General features: G+C 38.9%; 1 protein-coding gene across 2 annotated transcripts in view; it reads left to right on the top strand.

Moving 5' to 3' along the window:
* Nucleotides 1–1,462: 1,462 nt before the first annotated feature.
* Nucleotides 1,463–22,396, top strand: part of rapgef4a (Rap guanine nucleotide exchange factor 4a) — a gene marked incomplete at its 5' end in the record, with an annotated part of 37,994 nt that continues 17,060 nt past the window's right edge. For both annotated transcript variants that reach the window (XM_080477995.1, XM_080477994.1), the window contains 5 exons: nt 1,463–1,530; nt 5,793–5,935; nt 6,064–6,152; nt 7,259–7,405; nt 21,706–21,778. In XM_080477995.1, coding sequence (XP_080334121.1) covers nt 1,463–1,530; nt 5,793–5,935; nt 6,064–6,152; nt 7,259–7,405; nt 21,706–21,778 — 520 coding nt within the window. The remainder of the gene's footprint in view (nt 1,531–5,792; nt 5,936–6,063; nt 6,153–7,258; nt 7,406–21,705; nt 21,779–22,396) is intronic.

Below are 22,396 nucleotides of genomic sequence, written 5' to 3'. Positions count from 1 at the left end.
CACGTTACCTAATACATAGCCATCCATAGCTTTAAATCCGTTTAGGAAAACATTCTGAAATTCAATCTAGAAAAAATAAAAAGCTTGAAAAGCATCTCTTAGCATACATGCACTTTTAGACACAATGTTCTTAAAAATGTAAACAAATATGAATTATTTGTATAGAAATAATAAGTGTCTTGACAAGGTTTCAGGTGGTTATAGAAGCACAGCGACACATTAGTGTGAACTGCTACAATATGTGAATTCTTCTTGGCAATAAATGAGTCATAAGAAAAAGCACTAATTTAATGGTTAATTCAGCCAAAAATAGCTCAAACCAATGCAATGTAATTCATTTATCCAGCCATCCATCGTTTTACGTGTCGATCGATGCCTATCCAACACAGTCTTAAATAGATGCCTTGCTCAAGTCTATTGCAGAGCTAAACAGTTCCACACCCAAAACATAGTTAAATCTAAATGTGAGAGTTTGAGTCACCAATAATACTCATGTTTTTAGATAGGGGGAAAGAAGTTAGAGTACAAAAGGAAAACTGAGAAAGGGAGAACATGCAAACTCCATGCTGTGCCCCGTCATCCACAAGAATCAAACCATGAACATCGAACCACTGTTACAACAGGACACGCACTCCCCTAAAATAACCTCTCTAACAGCGTGGGTTGGCTGATTTATCCTGGAGCAACTTTAGTCATATTTAGTTTACACTTGTTGGTGCATATGTAGAGTGAATGAAATTTGAAGGTGGCAGAGATGTGGATGCTGAGATTGGGAGTGACCTGGAGGCACTGAATTAAGAATGAACAGATCAGAGAGACAGCAAAGGTTGAGCGCTTTAGCCATAAATCCATGGGAAGCCAGACTGAGGTTTGAACACACTGGATATATTAGACAAAGGCTGATGGAGAATGAGGAAGAAGGCTTCAGAGAAGATTCATGTATGAGGTGATAAAGCACATGGAGATAATTGGGTGAGATGAAGGCAGATGATCAACTTTGGTGACCCTGTAAGAGAGCAGCTGAAAGAAGAAGAGTTTTAACAAGGATTCTCACACTGTTTGAATATTGACAGAAGATCATTTTCTACACAACAGGAAGAATTTATGAGTGGCTGTGACAATCTCTAGACGTGTGAAAAAGCTGCCAATGCTCAAAAGGACCTCGATAAACTCGAAAGACTGAGAAGATGTGAGCCCCGCCACACATTTCACGCATCTCTGCTGAAAACTGTTGCCTTTCTCAGCTTTACAAAGCGAGTCACGTTTTTCCCTCGAAGCTGAAGTCTCCATCACACGTTCACCCCTTCATTCACAGGAGCTCCGTCCGCACACGAGGAGCTACTGTTGGTCCAACCCTCCTCCTCCTCCTCCTCCTCCTCCTCCTCCTCCACCACCTCCACCTACACCTCCTCCTCCTCCTCCTCTTCCTCCTCCGCATCAGCATCAGCAGCAGGATCGCAAGATGGTAGCAGCGCACACTTCTTCACATTCGTCGGAATCTGCCGAGTGGATTATTTGCCTGGACAAGAGGTAAAAAAATAATTAAATAAATCTGCGAGCCGAGCACTAACTCGTTTTTAAACCACTGTCTGAGCAACGAGTTCCTGCAATACCTCGATATGGATACCTGCATGCGCTGAGTGATTCAGCTGCTGCATTTAAACAAAGGTTACTTTTAACGCGCGCTGATGTTGGACTTGATGCGCCACAGTTTCTATTATTATTAGGGCACATTTGGACGCACTGGTGAAGAAACCTTTGACCTGCAGCTGTCTGAGGACTTTCCCCCCACTCACCTGTGTCTAAAGGCAAACCCCAGTGGCCTGTGAAAAGCTGTTGGAGTAACAAAAGATTCTGTTTACTCTTTCTTCCATCTCGTCTTCTGTATTTTTAGGAGAGCAGGGGCGGATCTATAGACTTTTCATTGGTTTCAGGGGTACCAAGAGTTAAACTTGATTAGATGAAGTGTCAAATAAAGCTTCTACTCACATCTATTATTAATTTTTAGATGACAAAAAAAACAAACAAACAGAACTTTGTAATTATTTTATTTACCGGTTAAGTTCATTCTTATCCATGGGGCCACATTTGATTTGGGGGTGCAACGAGTATCACCCACATTCGTTTTAGACTAAACTGAATTCAAAATATGACCCAACTCAAATATCAAACAAACATTTTTGCGTAGTTATTACATTTTGGGTTTGTGGTAGTGGAGACAAAGGTTTTTATTCCTGCTTTATTGAGCCCCCGTCCACTATTAGACAGGGTTGCTGCAGTAACCTCGGCACCCCTACTTCACACTGCTTTTGGAGCACAGTATATAATCAGGTCAGAGATCAGCCTTTATTATATTGCTCTAATCAACATCCGGTTCTTTGTGCAGCTAGTAAACTAAGCTATTCAACAAAAACGATTTGTCATTTACTATAAGGTGGTCACAGGGCAGCAAGTCAGAGGAACCTGTGCCCCCGTTAAAGTGTTGCCCCCTATCCCAGGTGCTCAGTGGTATATATTCTTTGCAAACACTCAAATGTTATGATTTCTGCTTCTTAGAGTGCTCCAACACTTTGTATAATACTAAATCGAGGTGATCATTGAGATTCATTTAATACGACCCATGGACAGCTCTCATTAATGCAAGATTAAATGAATTTAAACATGAAGCATATAGCATGTTTCCTTTGTAGTCTCCTGCTGCAGCTTTGTCAGTATTCAGTAACTTGAGCTGTTGATGAGTCCAAATGTTTTACTGTGATGTGGAGCAGAGTTTGGTCTAAAATTAAAAAGAAAAAAAAAACAACTCTTAAATGTACACAGACCTACTGTGGTCCATTCCATTTTAATGATAATGCGTGTGACATCACCAGCCTGTCAGTCAAAAGTAACTAACCATTTTAATGTACCGTAATATAAGACTAAAATGACATTTCAGTATAAAAGCATAGAAATTGTGCACGTGTTAGCCCAGGTGTAGACAGGCCACTGAGACAGACCGGATGAGGAGGGAAGAAGGATAGCTGCATCACAAAGACATGGTCCAAAGTGCAGCAGCTATAAACAGCAAAGTGACGCAGTGTGCCAGATGTGTTTACACAGTACTATCCTCTGGTTGGTCGCAGGAGCCACCTGTGTCCCTCAAATCAGACCGTTCTGCATGACTCACCTTTTCCTATATCCATGTTTTACAACCACCTGCAATGGGCGGTTAACATGGATTTTTCTGGGTGTTTCAAAACAGGAACAACAACAACAACAGATTAGTTAAATAGCTAAATTGTCATTCGAGTAAAGCTTCCAGAAATGTATGACACTGGTTAAACATTCATACTTCATGCCGTAACGACACTGAAAAGCAGATTCAGTTGTCATTGGGTTCATCAGTGTTTCTATGGTACAGATTGTAACAAGCTGCCGTGGTGAAAACATTCTGTCCACACTTTGACTTCAGATCAGCACTATTTAAAAAAATATTTTCTTTTCTTTTTTTGTGACTTGGTTGGTTTTCAAATATAGCTTTGAAAGTCAGGCTCCCACACATCTCTCTCTCTCTGTGTCTTCCCTTTGAAGTATGTTATGAAGTACTCTAAGCTAAACTAGTGCATGCTAGAAGTGTTATGAGAGAACAGCGAGAGCGTCACACGTTTAGGGCTGCAGGTGTGATTGTACAGTCGTATCAGGGAGCGCACACGATGGCATAATGTGGCTGCTGAGAGTTGCTTTGTTGCCAAGAGATTCATGATGAAGAGTTCTTTTCTCTCAAGTTGCTGCTCGATAAAAAAAGGTTTTTGTGCCACAACAAAAATGTACAACACACCACATACAGCATATCACAGAGAGCAAAGACACGTGCTGTTTGGATTTACTTCAATAGATAAACAATAGACAATTCATAGGTGATATAAACCACTGTACAACATCCTACATTTTACATCGGAAGCTCTGATTTCATTTATCCAATTATTAAAAAACATAGTGATAACAGTGTGTATTTTCTATTACAGATTAGATCACATGCATATTTTTTTATTTTAATTCCAAAGGCAGTGATGAAATGAATTAGTTGTGCAGATTTATCATGTCTCTTGCGCTGATAAAAGTATTTATAATAAATATTTAATTGTTTGTGAGCAGAAGCCAGAACTGTATCAGCCATTAAAATATAGGTAAAAATGAACATGCTTTTTTCTGCAAGTCTCTTTGTAGTACTGAAACTGATGTCTTTCATCATCTGTGCCATCCAATCCATTTTGACAGGAATGATTATCAGAGACTAGAAAAACCCTTTTCTCACTGGCAGGCAAAAACCTGTGACGAGTTCGAAAAACCCGAAATCTGAGAAAATATGCAAATTAGCAACAGTTTTCCTCTCAGAATCACACTGAATTGCTACTTTCCATATGGTGCATGAATGTTTAAAGGTTGCACAAACTCCCGGCCAAATCTAGTTCAAAACATTCCTGTAGTTCACGTGCATATTTTACGAAACTTGCTCAACATTTCCACAAACTCACCACAGTTTCCATGGCATTTACCAGATATAATTACTATTGTTGGAGTTGGCAACTGGCATGTGATGAATAGGCAAATATAGTCTTATGGTCACATGATATTTCTGTGAGACAATTGACCATATTTTTTACCTATAATTACGTGGTCTTATCCCAGTACAGCAACCATTGATGAAGACGAGACTGTCAAGCTGAAGGCTCATTCTTCATTTCCTCTGTTTTCTAGAAAGAAAAAGTTGTGTGGATTTTTTGAACATTTTTAAAACTTTTTTAAACCAAAATGGTGAATTGAGAGGTGTTTAGGAAAATGCTTCACAAAATAAATTAGCAATTTGACGAACGATAGTAAGATGAGGGCTTTCAATTGGGATTTAATTTTAGATGAGGATCAGGACTGAAAAGATATCTTCTTAAGATGATAAATAAACCAGGCCAAGATAGATCCAGGTGACAACAGGAAAACAGTTGAACTTAATATGAAGAGACAGGTTCACAGACGGGGGCTAAGACAGACAGACTGACTGACAAAAGCAGACTCAGACTTGTATTCACACCAAAGGTGAATGAAACAGACACATTTGGGCCAAATCCACTTGAGGGAGGCGCATAAGATCACATATATAAGGTAAGGAAAGGAGCGAAAGGAAGACGGGTACAGAATGAAAAGCGTTGAGTCAAAGGGAAGTGACGATCACAGACACATCAACAAGACATTAATGTTCAAAGTTAATGAAAAGACACGAAACCCCAACATCAGAGCATTGGGAACAGAGAACACTTAGGAAAAATGTAGAAACGAAGCGTACTGCAAAATCATGAACTATGAAAACACAAAACATGGAAAAACAACAAACAGGTAGGTTGTGACAACGAAGCTGAACATTATGTCCAGAAATCATCACTCATGTTTGACAGAAACAAGATTACTGGTAATGGAAATGTGCATACTCCCTTTGTTCATGGGTAAGTTGAACTCTGTCGCCAGAGCGTTAAGTCCACCTGAATTCAATTATAATGTTGCTGATAAAAATGATTTTCCTTCACAATTGAAAGCTATTGTAAATGTTTTTTTTCAAATTCATACAGTTTCATCTCCAGTCTGTCCCTCTGCTCAGGATGTTATGGATCCTTTATAAGTTAACGTGACATAAAGAGCACAGCATGAAATCATAAATCACATCTTTTAGACACTATTACTTGCATTACACTGCAACCTGATCAGGTACCAGACATATGCATGTTTAGTGAACTGTACATTGTGCTGTCCTGTCGTTTCTCCAGACCAGCAGAGCGCTCAGAGGAAGATGTTGACATAATCCTGGCACGTCTGAAAAACGTGAAGGCCTTCAAGAGATTCCATCCCAGTTTGCTGCATCAGATTTGTCTGTGTGGTTTCTATGAGTGCCTGGAGAAAGGGATCACCTGTAAGCTCCTGCTCTGCAGCATGTCTGCAGAAAACAAAACAAACAAAAAACAGTAAAATTATTGTTATTTTGTTAAGCTCTCTCTCTTTTTTTTTTGTGCAGAAACTATTTTCTTCTTTTCTTCGCAGTATATCGCCAAGGAGACATTGGCACCAGCTGGTATGCTGTGCTCTCTGGTTCACTGGATGTCAGAGTGTCTGAAACATCAAGTGGTCAGGTAGGTCGTGTTGACATTATTTCAGAAATTGTTTTTTGTAGGATCCGTTCTTGGTGAATTTGCTTGGTCTTGTCCTGTGTGTCCAATAAAGATGCATTTCAGGCTGTATGCTGACTTTATATTGCTGGTAAGTGTGAATCTGAGTCAATGTTTTAATTTTGTTGTACTTCTGTACAATGACAATAAACTGTTCTATTCTATTCTATTCTATTCTATTCTATTCTATTCTATTCTATTCTATTCTATTCTATTCTATGTGATATGTCAAGCCTTTTCATTAAAGAAAAAAAAAAGTTTGAGTCATGACAATGGGCCATGCAGTGTTTTAATGATGGCTTTGGGGGCTCTCTTTTGGTAGTCTGCATGCTCTCCCTGATCATATGTGGGTTTTCTTTCACAGTCGAAAAACATGTTTAAGATTAATCAGTAACTCTAAATTGCCTTTTGGTGTGAGTGTGACCTTCTCTCTGTGTTTTCTCTGTGATGGACTGGTGGCCAGGTCTGGGTCTCCCCTGCCTTCCTCCATAGCTGTCTATCAGCTGAGATTAGCTCCAGCAACAACCTGTGAGCCTGAATTCATAAACTAACAAGAAGATGGAGGGATGGCTGGAAAATTATTTGAATTTACCAGAGCACAACTGGCATGATCACTTTGAACGACACTAAAAGGATATGATTTGGTAATTCAGCTCCAAAACCTGATACGTTCTCTGTTTTTGTAGACTTTGATTATTTCATCTGAAATCGCTGGTTGAACTTGACACACATGATAAAAGTCCACATCTAACCTCAAGCCTTTGTGTGGTGCAGGCAGAAGGATTTATCTTTTCACTGGTACTGGGGAATATTATGAGATATTTGTTAATGCTGGAGCTTCATACGTTTGTCTGGATGCTGATTAAAGTAATTTCATTGCAGATTGGAGAGTGTCCATCTATTTACCACAAGTGCTCAGAAGATTGCCTCTAACCTTTCAGAGTGGTCTGATCAGTCAGCGCATTGCTCCTTGAGCTCTGTGGACAAAAACCTTCTTTCTATTAGCATTTAGCCCCCCTGTGTTTTTGAATTTGTGCTTGATGATCCATGTTGAACATCATGTCTTCCAGGATGCTGTCACTATATGCACACTGGGGACTGGCAGAGCCTTTGGGGAGTCGATCCTGGACAACACCCCACGACACGCTACCATTGTCACACGAGAATTCAGTGAACTCCTACGCATTGAACAGCGGGCTTTCAGGTCTCTGTGGGAGGTAGGCACTTCTGTTTGATCCAGTCCAGCAGCCTGCAGAGATCCTGTGACACATCTCACAGATTATATACCCTGTAACGGATCCCTATGGTCTGAACTTTATTTTACTGTATTATGCACAATAGCATTCTGTAAAATGCTGGTGTGATAGAATATTTCATACACATTGTGTAATACCAGCAGGGAGGTTTTGATTTGCTCCAGATATATTTTGCAAAAGAAGAAAACAACCCCAAAACACACAGTGAATATTTATCTACAACTACATTCAATATATAGAAGAACAAAATGGTGCAGGAAGTGTTAGTGTGGAACCCACAAGGCCCGGATCTTACCATAATATAGTCTGTCTGTGATTACCAGATTACATCAATGGAAGATCTGTGCTTATTTCTCCAAGATTTCAGAATATAACCTCAATGCAAGTTTACTAAAATACTGTGCAAGTTTGTTTCGAGAACTGATTTGAAGACATTTTCCAGTTTTTTTTTCTTGCTACTTCTCTTTGCAAGTTGTATTAAGTGACATCAAATTAACTACTAACATATAAAAAAGACCCCTGAAAATCTGACCAATAGCAGCCAACATTTATACTGTCTCTCAGTAATGTGTTATTAAAAAAGTTAAATGTTAAAGCATTTTTGTTTGTCAAAGGTACTCACAGCCAAGAAGCCAATTTTGTCTTCAATGTAAATTTCTATTATTAGAACCTCATCTAAGAACCTATACATCAAGTCTGTCAACCTTTCATAAAAAACGTTTATTTACCGCCCCCATAAATACAACCAGTTATTATAACCAATTTAACCAATTATAACCAATTTAAACATGCCAGAGCATCTCTGTTTTATCGTTGAGTATGCATTAATGTTAGGATAAAGAGAGCCATCACTTTTACAAGATGCCTTCAAAGTACATTCAAAAGACACATTACTGTTAGAAATAGACTGGCTCCACCCTGCTACTTTTCTGCTACTTTCCCCCACTGATTTTAATAATAAACAGAAAATTAATAATTAGTGGTTTTCGCCACAATAATATGTACATGGTTAAAGCAAATATGTGACTGTTTCTCTCTTAATATCGTAATCCGTTGCAGATTCAGAGCGGGTCTCAAGCCAAGAGGGTCATTTCAAAGCTGCATAATTTGCTTTACATATATCTTGAATTTCTTATCAACTGTGGGGGAAGCTTAAATCCAGGGAAACGCCACCTGTGCTTGTCTGTTCCTGTTGCAGCCAAAATATCAAATGTGAAGACGGTGACTAATTGAGCTGAGCGAAAGCCAACGCGTAGGTGGAGTACAGTCAGAGCCTTGTGCCGTAATGAATTGATAGTTAGACCCTTGTGGGAAGGACGGGAGCAGCTAAGTGATTACACTGTAACCTTCTGCTCTCAGGTTTGTGTTTAGTAAGCGCATCTTCTGAGATTAGTTTTATTCCGGTTTAAGAGGCTTATACCTTCTGACCACTAGATGGAAGTGCAGTTCTGAGAACAAGCAGGCTGTCTGGCAGCCTGCATTTACTAATGCCTTGTTATTGATATACTTTTCGTGGAGTTACAATAAATCATCATATTATTTTATGAATTTATATACTATTATAATACTGGAGTTGTTTAAGAGCAACATACTCTCAAAATTTCAACACAAATAAAGTTGTAATTATTACTGCCTCTCAAAGATTTAGGTACATTGAAAATATATATTTTTTCCACTTTCTCTATATTGAACATTATTTTATATTTAGTGCGCATGAGCTGATATATTTCAAACCTTTTGTTTGTTTGTTTGTTTCATTCCTAATTGGTCAGCTTATGAGTCATGAATCAAAGAACAATTTGATGGACAGACGGACAGACGGATGGACTGTTAGTACAAACACCAGTTTTTGTACAAAATGACTTTGGCGTGAAAACTTGATCGGACACTAAAGAGAAGCGGTGTTGTTTATGTGTGTGCTGGAAACTAGGTTGGTCCACATCCGTCACAACATAGCGGTCCTCTCGGTACCTCCGGCTCCTGTTGGCTGGCAGACGTCACGCCGGGAAGACGCTCCTGTCTGCTCGCAGCTCGTCTCTGTTGTGGGATGGTTTCCTCAGAGAGACAGCCCATTTCCTTTTGGACCATAGGGCATCGGCGGGTTAAATTATGGGCCGTGTGTCTGTGTCAGTGCGCCAGCCAGCAGCTTTGGACTGAATACTTTGCTCTGTGTGTGTTTACTGAGCATCTCATGGAAGTACAACTTACACCTTTGCCCTGAGGAAAGCTTCTTCAGTAAGGCTGGTCTCAAATTTGATTTTACAGCTTCTGTCTCTGGCGCCCAGATTACCGTATCTTGTCCTTAGATCCCCTCTGGACTTGTGTGCTTGGTCATAAAGCGAAGCGAAGTGACCGGTAGGATGTCGTTTGGAGCACAAATGTTTAAGAAGTATTTCAAAGTTTCTTTGAAAACATTTGGCATATTTGGATTTTTATTCCCACACTGGAAGAAGTTTGCAATAGTTTCAAAGCTGTGGATCAGTTTGAAAGCTGTAAGCGCTCATGTTCATTTAAAAAACCCAATTCTTTTTGATTTACAATGGTGCAGGAGGTTGTGGGTTCATATCCAGGTCTTTCTTTTTGGGGGTGTTTGCACGGTGTGAATGTGGTCTATTTTTGTGTTTAACCTGGGATATACCATACCTGGGATTAGCCCTTGACCCTGAACATGAAAAGATAAGTATAGAAGATAGATGGATAGACACAACTGTCAGGAAGCCAAGCAGGATCCAAAGAACAGGAATAATGAAAAGTGAAGTCATCAATGTACCAACGTCGGTTTGAAGATCATGATTGATTCTTTTCAATTTGAGAGAAGTACATAATCACATTTTTTGTCAGAACAATACATAAGTATATCGTAAGCACTTTTTGAATATGTTCTTCAATATTTACTGCATGTAATGTTTGGTCATACATCAGCTTATTCACTCTTACATCTACAGTAATTCTACACAATAGATATTTGCTCAATCAGATATTCCCACTCACCTGTGGTTTCCACTGCTACTACAGAGCAGTGGTTTACAGCAGTGTTATCAATACACGGATCCTCTACTGTTAGATGTGCTGATTTGGCTGTTCTGTACCTGGAAGGCTGTACAGCCAAACTTCACATATCCACCCTGTTGACAGATAATCGTTTAACTGAGCTCCCAGTATTTTACAGTTTGTTGTTTGTTCACCTCATTCGCCAAAATATTCCTCCAGGCAAGAGTGCCTATTTACCCCCGCCCACCCCCTCTAATTTCACCGCAATGCAGGAAACTTGCTTATGTGGGATCTTGTTACTGTTGGCATCAGACTTCAGGCTGTGCTTGTGTCACTTTGTGCATCTTCCTTTGTGTCCTACAGGCTCCTTCAGCAGGTGAAGCTTAGCTGCTCGATGTATAATTGAATCAAGTTAATATACATTTTTATTGCAACATAAACATTGGAAATGTGAAATGTCAGTTTTTCTTCAACTCTGCTTCGCTGATGAGATGGAAAATAAGTCACAATTAGTTAAATACATTACTTTTTTTCCTAGCAGGATAATGTCTTCTTAACTTTTGAGGCACTTTTTAGGAAGTATTAGTGCATTAATCAAAGTGTAACAGTGATGACAGTTGCACCCTATAAATAGTTAAATTGAGGGTTCGGATTTAGAGTTAGGGTTAAGATTAGGGTTTAGTCTCAGGCAGCAAGATCGACAGATCATTGAGCAAATAACAAATTCATTATTTCCGTTGCTCAATCGGTAGATCGTGCAAATCGTCCAGAAGTGCTTTACATTTACATCCACTTCTTGTACCATTTGTTTTAATAATTCTTGCACTCCACTGTTTTGTATGTTCCCTGCATACGCTGAAGTCACCACATGTGTGCGTGGTTCATGGGGTCACTCATGCATGCACTTTCCCTCTCTATATTTTTTACTCTGCTGACTGCTGCAATCACCACGATAACGGCTTTCATGCCGCTTGGCACGTGACAGAAGGATTGCGCCACTGCTAACGGGCAGCCGTGTGCCTGTTTGTTTAGCAGAGCAGACATGAGCCAAGCTCAGCATACATGGAGCGTCTGACCAGGGCGTAGATGACCTGATAGTCACCTCACTCTTTACTTTGTTTCCTGCTTCCGATGGCCACTATGACTGAAACAACACAATTGTAATTTGTGTTTTTAGTTCTGTAAGGTGGCTCTGTCGCAGGCTGGTCATCCTGTCTGTGGTTTCAGCAGGAAAATTGGCTGTTCCCTATTTGATGCGACAAATGAAGACGTGCTGTGCACGCTTTGTGTGAAATGGAACTACAAATGCTCCCGACTGGATGTATGGTCGCATGTGTGTTTGGATCTTTGCAGTATATCCGCTGGGCTTTGAGCTGAGAGCGTGGGAGGGAGATTGGTGTGCAGCTATCATCCACAGAAGCAGCCTGATGGGCAGCAAGTGAAGAAAACGGGCAGTGGCAGGGATGTAACATGCCCTCTGGTGTCTGAGGATTGGGTGAAGGAGTAGGTGGGGGAGTGGGAGGGTGGGGGGGGGATACTGGAAAATCAAGGCCACGTGCATCCTCCGGTGGTTCAGCATTCAAGTACCGTGACACATCTGCGGCCAGAGTGCACATTCAGATATGTGTGAGCAAAGAGCAGGACGATTGAATCAAAAATGTATTATTCCATTGCTACTGCTCAAAGAGCTGTTACATCATCAAGAATCCGCAATAGATTCCTTAACCCACAAAGTACAGGAGGACCTCTGTTTGGTTATTTTAATCTTCACACAGGAATGTAGCTCTGTGCAGGATCAGTTTCTTGGGGTGATAAGCTCATGATGTGTTGACTAACTTTAACTTTTGTCCTTTAGAAAAAACATTTTGAAACAAATTTTGTATTGATCCTCACTCTAATTTTGACATATATAGAGTTAATATCCCAGGTATTTACATATATTGCATTATGTCTTTAAAAACAAATACAACACTGCTGATGCAAATACAAATGTTTTGGCCTGATACTTGAAATCTCTCACAGGAGTCGTTTAAATTTTGCTCTGTCTCGCACGCCAACACTGAGGGCTAGAGTGGTGTGAACAGCTAAAAAGAGCCAAAACAAATAATCAGATAAAGACACCAGAAAAAGACATACAACTACACAATAAAATAATTTTCATCATCCCGTCTGAATTTTGTAAGTGACATAAGCAGGAACAAGAAGATTACATCATTTTCTCTCTTCACTTTGAGAAGCCACTAAAGCTCATAAAGACGGTCAAAATAAGATTTAGTGTACTCTCATGCTGGGGCCTGTTCAGTACCAGCTCTCATTACATCAAATTCAAGATGACTGGGCAACTGTTGCAAGACGTGATTCTACATTGATACTGGATTTCCCACACTGGCTTTTCCCGAAATCCCTGTAAAATTTAAAGAAACTACAAATAAAAAAAACAAAAAACAAACACTACAAACAAACCCACCCTGCTAAAATATACAAAAAAACACTGCAACCCCCACCCCTCCAAAAATACACTGCAAAACCTAGAAAACACAGCAAAATCTAGAAAATACTACAGAATCCAGAAAAAAAAAGGTAAATCATGGGAAAACACCAAAATATGGGAAAATATGCAAAATCCAGAAATTACTGCATAATTGAGAGAAATACTACAAAATCACAAAACACTACCGAATCCAGAAAACACTATGATATCCAGAAAATACCACAAAATATAAAACGGCAAAATCCAGAAAACACTGCAAGATAAAAAAAAACACAAACAAAAAACAATACACAATCCAGAAAAAACTGATATCAGAAAATAATGTAAACTTTTAAAACACTGCATTATTTGTTCTTCTACATAGCAGTGGTCATTCTCTTGTCGCCTAATTTACACCTGCTGACCTAGTGACTCTATAGAGCATGAAGACGCAACGCCTTGAAACACCATTTATTACAATTCAGTAAGTATTTTTCGATATGCACATTGTGCTTGTTGATGTAGTCTTGGTAGTTGTTGTATGCAATAGTATACAGCAGTTCCATATTGAACAAATACACTTCACACATACATACATTTACACAACAATAAAAACAATGTAAAACAAAAATGTAAAGATACTGAAAAATCATTTAAAAAAGCTATAATGAATGAAAACCCACCGTCATAAATGGCTTTAATCGGAACTGTGTATTGTAAAGATTCAGGAAACATCTTTTTAAACCAATTCAATCAGACTTTAGATGTTTATGACATTGTATTCATAGAAAGTAAAACCTCACCCACTTCTCGGTAAATGTGCCCCAGAGGACCTGAAGGGTTGGGGTGTATCATGATATTCAAGTAAATCAGCGCTGTGTTTACAGTGAAATCATTGATCATCTGACAGGAGAGACATCTGTGCTATGATTTCGGCACTTGTGTGATGTGCGGCGCTTCCTTGGTGCCAGTGAGAACTCTGGCAGTGAGGCTCTGGATAAGCTGCAGCTGCCTGATTGATTTTTGTTCAGAGCGGTGACGACATCATTGTAGTAGTCCAACCTACTAAAAATAAACATATGAACAAGTGTTTCTGCACATGATCCTTTGAAAAATCCCCCCCCCCACACTGTTAGCACCCATTTCTGTGGAGGTTTGGACTGTATGGAAAAAAAAGAAGAAATAAGTGCAAAGAATGTTTTTTGTTGTTATTTAAAAAAAAAAAAAAAAAGCTCAATAATAATGTAGACTCCACAAATCCTCAGTAAGCTTTAATTTAATAATACTGAATATTACAGGTGATTTACAAACACAACATAATTTCCAGCTTATGTTTCTGAATCATAAAGCACCAAATCACAGCTATACACTATAGCGTCTGTTACCGTAACCTGGATAAAGCCATCATGACACATGAATGATGAGATGAATACGTCTTTAATGAAAACTATGCAGTAAAGTTCTGTAACTTCCATGAAAACGACCAAATTGTTAAATCACACATTCAAAAGGTGATGAGATGTTCAGCTGTAGCACAATAACACTGTGCTTGGGTCTGTTATGGGTTTAATCTGCAGTTTATCAGACTGTCTATTGAACTAAAAGATTAGATCAATCTTTCTTCCTTTGAGTCATGCACTAAACTGAGACTGTATCTTTTCTCTACTGCATTTTATGTTCAGTACAACTCAGGTTTCTGCAACAGCCTGTTCATTGTGTTATTGCTCAGTAATTCTTACTATTTCTTCAGGAGCGTAATAAAGTTCCATATATGTGCCGCCTCCTGGGCAGACCACACAAATACCGGGTAGACTCCAGAATGTTTCTTCAATACTGACCTTTTCCTTGTCTGTAATGTTCAATTGATCCGTCTTTAAAGAGATTTGCTTAAAGGCCGAACATCTCCAGCTGATTGTAGTCACACATCACAAAACCTGAATAATACTGCGATTCTAATTTTCCTTCTGTAAAACATGAATTTGCAATGCATATCCTCATTTACAAAAAGGTCTCTCTGAATCGTTTCGACTGAATGGAAACAGCGGGGAACATTTTTATAGTCGTTCTCGCTGGTCTTCACACCCTGTGTGACTAACCTCCCTCAGCTTTCACACTTGCTTTGTGAAGGTGCTCATGCTGAAAATGAAGCGCTTCTCTGTATTGTGCGTATGGATGAGTGAGGCAGAGGGATGGAGTGGGAGAGAGAGAGAGAGAGAGAGAGAGAGAGAGAGAGAGAGAGAGAGAGAGAGAGAGAGAGAGAGAGAGAGAGAGAGAGAGAGAGAGAGAGGAAGGGAGAGAGGGGGGGTGGGGGGTGAGCATGCTCTGCTGTGTGTTCAGTGCCTGGAGTTGAGTAACCACAGAGCCACTGCTGCTCAGAAGAAGTGAGCGGTGGACTGGTCGTCTGCTGAGCTCCCTGCTCACTCTGCTCTGACTATGACATGAAGGTCCGGCCGGATCGTGCAGGACAATGTGATCTGTGACGAGCGCGGCACTTCGGGAAAGCTCGATTTGGAAGCAGGTGTTTGGACCGTTTGCTCCTGCCTGGATGAAGAAGGTGCGGTGGATCTTCTAGTCAGTAACTTCAATAGCAGGTTACATGGGATGCTGGTAGCATCTTGAGGTAATATTTACCAAACAATCTTCTACAATCAGCTGCATTGTTTATGACCAATCTAAAGAAAATACAAAAAAATGGCAGGAACTGAAATCATTTCTGCTTTCCTGGTTTTAGTGATGTTCCAGAAAATACGGCATTTTTAACTGAAATGCCAAACATAGAAACGTTGCAATTTCCTTCTGCATCTTGAAAAGTTGTTTTGGCAGCCATTTCTACTCTCATATTATAGAAACTGAAAACTTTCTAGCCTTTAGAAATATTTTATTTCTGATCATTTTGGCTTGGACGTAAAAAAAAAATGAAGACATGCTCCTGATCTTATGGAATGTTTTAATCTCTTGAGAAACAGCATTTGTGATTACATTTTTTTGTATATTTAGAAAGAATAATGCAAAGAAAGCTTGAAATATTTAAATTCATGTGTGTTGATTTGAAAATGTTATATGTTTGCATTAAATTTCACTGTTTAAATTTCTTTGGGGGGGAGATATGCCTTTATATGTGAGCATATAAGTATATTATCAAGAAGTAACGCTGGCCTCTTAGGACGGTGGTCCCCACACTGTGGGCCCCAGTGACTTAAAGTGTGCGTGTAAACATTCAGTAGGATCACTGAACCCTTTAAGAACAATTTGCATCACTCTGATTATGTAAAATGCTGTGCATTATTGAGAAAAATACAGATGTGCATTCATGCGCAATGATTCTCATGATGCACACAATCTACTCGAGCGTGAGCAGCCTGAGCTGGGAAACACTGAGATGGCTGACAGGTTCGCTGATGTGTTGTTATGGCACAGATAAGACCAAACCTATACCTTGGAAGTGTTTCAGCCAGGAGCATCAGATCTCTCTCTCTCTCTCTCTCTCTCTCTCTCTCTCTCTCTCTCTCTCTCTCTCTCTCTCTCTCTCTCTCTCTCTCTCTCTCAGTCACGTGTTTATTAGGACCAATCACTATCATTAATGTGTACATCTTGGTGTATTTAGCCACAAAGATGTCATCCAAAACAAACATTTATAGGTTTTATTCCACGGGTTTGTATAATTTTTTAGATATGACAGCACGCTTCGGTTTTATGCTCCTGAATTGCACAATAAAGCATTAGTTTCTCTCGCTATCAGCTCGAAGTTTGAATACTTTCAGGTTGAATAATCATTATAACAGTAAAAATTATAGGCCTATTTTCTTGTGTTGTATTTCAAATGTCAACCAAGACTATAAAAAAAAAGTATAGAGTTACAACAAGAGTATGTGATCTTTAAACAACAAGATATGGAGCTTTGTAGTACACCTATTTAAATGTATCTGTCAGTCGAGTGATGTTTTAATTTGCTCTTCACCAATATTCCATAAAGATCTGCATTCACATTGGCCTTTACACTGCTAACACTAAGACTTTACCTAAATTTGCGTGTCAGGTACATTTCTTTAGACTGGCAAACACGAGCAAATGTTTAATCCCCATTGCAAACTAGATGATCCTCACCACTGCTCCGTCTTACTTTCCAAGGCGTAGGCCACGACTGGAGGTTGGAAACTGAACTCAGTTTGTCACATAAAGAGTGAGTTTCTCTTTGGTGGTTTAACCAATGAAAATAAGTCAGACTGCATATATATATGCAACGAACATATATTACCTTCTGTAATCCCATAAACTTTATGGTTTAGTTACCAAATTTCACCATAAATGTCCATTAACATTGTCAATTACTCTGAAAACTGTTCAAATAAACCTTAATTGTAGGAACTGAAATCTTTGTGTGATCGTGATTCGAAAACCTGCTTGAAGATTGATTCTTATTCTAGTGCTTGAAATAGACAAATGACAACATAGCGAGTTGGATATATTTTACTTAATCTCTTCTCAGGAGTTGTCAAACTAGGCAGAAAACCATGAACTGTACTGCATCACTTATACAGCTGTGGACCTTTTTGCAGATCTACCTGAGTCCCTGTGGGGCACGTCTGTGCTTCACAACTATTGATTGTCCATTTGTCAGTAATGCTGATGTGCAGTAACAACTTGGAGATCATAAAAAATAAAGCATGTCCCAGCACATCTGCCCTCCACTCAGCTCTGACATAAACTGACAAACTGTGGTTAAGTAGGAGCAGAGATCAGGCGCTGTGGTGGTTTTACTGGGCGGTCATTCGTTTTTGAGGAACATTTCAAGCGATTTTATAACATTTTTTTTTTTACTTTATTCTATTTGTAAACAAACTTATTAATCATCAGACATCAGAAATGCATCATTATGTTGTGTGTGCAGGTTAAACTTATCTTATAACTGTATGATCTCATGTAATGCTCTAATTACCTTCTGGGATTAAATTATAAAGTCCACTCTGAATAATCTAACTGGGCCCATTATCAATGGAGAGTTTGGGCCATTTTGTTCCCACAGTTTGCTGGGATTCGCTCCAGCACCCTGCGACCCTGAACAGGATATCAGCGCTAGACGGTGGATGGATGAACTTATTTCTTCCTCCCTATAGGTTAGATAAGGCAGAATCTTTATGAAGAGGTGGTCAGTTAAGCTGGTTTCAGATCGCTTGTTTATTTCAACAAGATCACCGGATATGAACATAAAAACAGATGAAGAATAAGATCAAATATATCAGGACAACTGAATATAAAAGTTAAAAAACATCATTAAGAGTACAAGAACTTGGGATAAAAGTGTTAAATATGCCGTGCAGCATGAAATGAGAAACTTCTTTAAAAACAGAGAGTACGGAAGAGAAAGGTTTTTTTGAGTTGGAAGATTTAATCTGGAATAGAAATCTTAAAATATTATTATACTGGCTAAAGATGTTGATACCAATCGGCTGAGTAAAAAGATGTCAGATGATTGATGACTGTGTTTATCTGAGAGAAAAATCTAAGATTAAAATCAATTTAATGCAAGAAAATATAATCATACTCATGTAAAAAAACAAACAAAAAAAAGCCCTCCAGTAAAATGGTGGCATGATTATTGATAAAACCCTGAGTGCTTTCTGCACACCTGACAATGGCCCTAATCCTCCTCTCAAACAACGGTCCCACCCTGCACGCTGGATTCGGTCCCCCTGGGGGAGCGCAGCTTTACCGGCTCAGAGGAGTTCAGTTCATTTGTTCATGTGCTCCTCAGTTTAAGTGCGCCTCCCTAATCCCAAATCCTTTAATTGTCTGCAAAATTGATACACTTGTGGAACTGACTGACGGGTTTCACTGCTTTTTGCATCGATTGACTCTGAATAATTAGGCCTGTTGTTTTGGTGTGGGCAGAGCCTCCGCGCGGCGGACTCGTTTTCATAACTTGAGATTTGGTGATGATTCATTTTGAAGGCTGAGGTCAGTGAAGCGTCTCAAAACGGCTTCTTAATTGAGGGAAAACGCTGTGTTCCCCTGAAGGGTTGCTAAACTGATTAACTGACTACAGAGGGTAGAATTGAATTTAAAACGTGACCTCTGACTATACAGTGCTGCCAGGGGAACAAATGACTCTGGAGCACTTGTTTTCTTTCAGTCTCCCCTGACCTGAAGATAGGACGGTAGAGAGAATTGGCCGGGCACTAAGTGGTCCTCAATGAGCTTTTTATTGACCTGGAACAGTTGCTGCATCACATAATCAGTTTTTGTTTATCTTTTACCTCAAATTAATCCTAAGTCATCAATCTTCTTGACAAATCTTTCTCAGATAATACAATTTTAGGAATCAGTTTGTAATAATTCGGTTGCAGTGGATGCTCTCACTGCTGGGTTTTGATTATGTATTAATGTTTAAAATATGGTACGATTTGCGGTTAGTCATCCACACTGAAAAAAATAATTCTCAGTCATTTCCACAAACACAAAAATAATTTGTTGAGTTAATGTAATTTAATCATGTCAAACATTTCCATCTATTCATATAAAGTAGATTGAATCCCAGTTACTCATATTATCTGAACAACATGTATTAGAACGAACCATTTAACAAGAAACTCAATATGCTCATGATAATCAAACATATTTCTGACATGTCAACTGAAAAACTGCATAGTTGATCTTTTTGAGTGCAATACGTTTCGAGTGGTCATGCCACAGAATTATGATGGAAAAAATCCCATCGTTTTTTTTATTTTTTATATATTATAAAAGAAAGTGTTCTCATCATCAGATCTTCTCCCTCTTTACATTTTGAGTCTCTACTTTACTCCTCTTGTCTTTATTACAACTCTACAACTACTAGAGATCATTATGAATCATCTGTCTTGGCTTCATTTGGTGAAATCGGTCTTTCTGTGTCAAAATATAAGGATTAAAGAAAAAAAGTAGCTGTCCTGAAATGAAAAACTGAGAAAATCTCTGTAACACACTGTGTCCAGGTCTGGGTGAAGTGGGTTTAAAAGATAGATGGATACTGTGTTAATCTAAATCAGTGATAAGTCACTAAGGGTCATACACATCCATAAAAGGTAGTAAGAGTGAACATATATCGTGTGAAACTTGTTTAATGTTGAGCCCTAAAACAGATTCTTCATTTTTTTTTTTTTTCTTCTACGCTAAAACGTTGCCTCGAACTTGTTTCGGGGCAACATTTCTTTACGGCTCGGTGGTTATGTTGGGAACAACCTCTTCGTGCAGCAGAGTCATGAATTAAATCATGACATTTACATGAGTGCATTGCTGCAGCTTGATGCACATTATGTAACATCCGTGTTGCTGCAGGGCAATGGGATGTATGAGGCAAATACAGTTCTATTGTGTCATATTGTATTTATCCTGTGGCGTCAGTGATTAGGGATTAAATACGGTCTCAAATAGAAACATGTAATCTGACAAAGAGCAACACAGGAAGAAACAAGAAGAAGAAAAAAAGCAAAACAAGAAGAGAAATTCAAACGGCGGATTATCACCATAAACAGAACAAATCGTTGTGACTCTTAATCCAACAGATTCCCACTTATTTAAGAAGAAAATTAGTTTCAACTTTGATAGTGTTCTCCCCTTTTTTGTGACAGTTCATTGAACCCTACCTTAATGATCATGTTAGGACTAATGAGGACGAAATATCATCAAGCACCCGAAACCCTGATTGACTTTTTTCTCGTCTTCATGCCAGAAAATTAGTTATGACAGCGTGGATGATTTCTTTTCTTGGGGGGGCAGTTTTTACTAGATGGGACATTATTGGTAGAGAAAAAGAAGGCATGTGGCCAAGAATAACTCACAGTCATGTGACAGCCAAGGACGTCCTTTACCAGAAGTTATTTTCATCTTTTAATGAGACATATTTATCTGTTAAATTGTAGTGAAATCCCTGTTGGCACTGCTTATTTTATCCAATGAAGAATCAAAAGCATCAGTTTGATCAATTTATTTTTGTATTTGATTATTGAAACATTTGGTCTTTGAACATATGGCTAAAGATCTAACTATATATATATACAGTATATATATATATATATATATATATATATATATATATTTATTTATTTTTTGGGGGGGGGGGGGATTCTAGAATACCTGCTTTTATATTTTGCTCAAAAGTCTGTGTTTTATGTATCAGATGTACATGTCAGTTGTTGAGCCCAGTATGTTAAGCTGTTCCTGTTAAGCTGTCCTTTCTCGTAACTGAAATACAATCTAGAGCAGTGAAAAGTGATACAATGCAGGTTTTAGTCACGTCTATCATGTCTGCCGTATCAGAACCACAAATAGGAATACTTGCTGGCTCGGGAAATTTCTCTACATGCATGTTTTACACCAAGGCACCCAGTACCAATTGACGACCATTTAGACCTTTCCTTTAGAGTCCCCTCGAGGTTAACATGTAAGGTTGGGACGGTCATAAAACTTTGGATGCTCACATTTATTTCTCCCACAGGGTGACTTGTAATCACTTTGGAGATCCATTACCTTGTCCTTAAGTGGCACCATTAGGTCAAAAGTTCACTCTGGGTTATGACCAATCACTTGCCAAACGAATGATTTTCCAGCCTGAGCTGTTGTTTTTGTTTATGGCTGACCTGCAAATACTAAAGACTAAATACTAAAAACATGTTAAGTATGCTGTTTAAGCACCACGGTGCCACAGTATATCTGAAAATGGGTCGCTCGCACATGACTCTGTTGATGTTTTCTTTGTGAATTTGGTTTAAAATGGATATTTTTGAACTGCTTCAACTGATTTGTGTTTTGTTTCTTTGTATAGAAATACCACCACTGCATGGCTGGACTCCTGGCCCCACCCTATGGTGTGATGGAAAGCAGTTGCAATGCTGACAGTGAGTCGCTCCAAATGACTGTTTCACGTTGTGAATGTTTCAAACGGGACAATCCAAATTCTCTTTTTGACTTTGTCTCGGTATATCGTTAGTTATTGAGTTATGCCCTGCAAAGAGTATGGCTCAGTTCATAGAGCAAGGCAAGTGTAGTGAACCCTAAGTTTCCTCTGATAGTGTTTGAATGTCTGCCATTGCTGCTGCAGCATGAGCCTGAACGATTGTATGGATGAACCAGGCTGATCATGTAAAGCACATAGAGATAGCGGAAGTGTTTTGACTCAAATTAAACTTTTTTTTAAACTTTTAAGCTTCCACTATTATTCCAAATTTTGAATTTATGATATCACCATACTGATTCCCCTATAACAATTACAAGTGCCTTTGTTCCAAATGGACACACAGCCGAGAAAAAATACTCACTAAAAATACTGGTAAATATATTAAATCAAATCGTAAGAAATCTATTCCTTTGTTTGTACACATATTGAAGTCAATTTTGGAGCTTTATATAATAGAGAACTTTAGTTTCCTGGATCTGGCGTATACAACATCTTTTATTCTTCCAGTCTGTATACGTTATAACATTTAAAATATTTTTCTCTGCATAACTGCATCACT

The sequence above is a fragment of the Lipophrys pholis genome (assembly GCF_963383615.2).
Source record: "Lipophrys pholis genome assembly, chromosome: 13".
NCBI lineage: Eukaryota > Metazoa > Chordata > Actinopteri > Blenniiformes > Blenniidae > Lipophrys > Lipophrys pholis.
The sequence above is the reverse complement of the archived record's forward strand: the minus strand, read 5'-3'. Positions and strand labels throughout refer to the sequence as shown.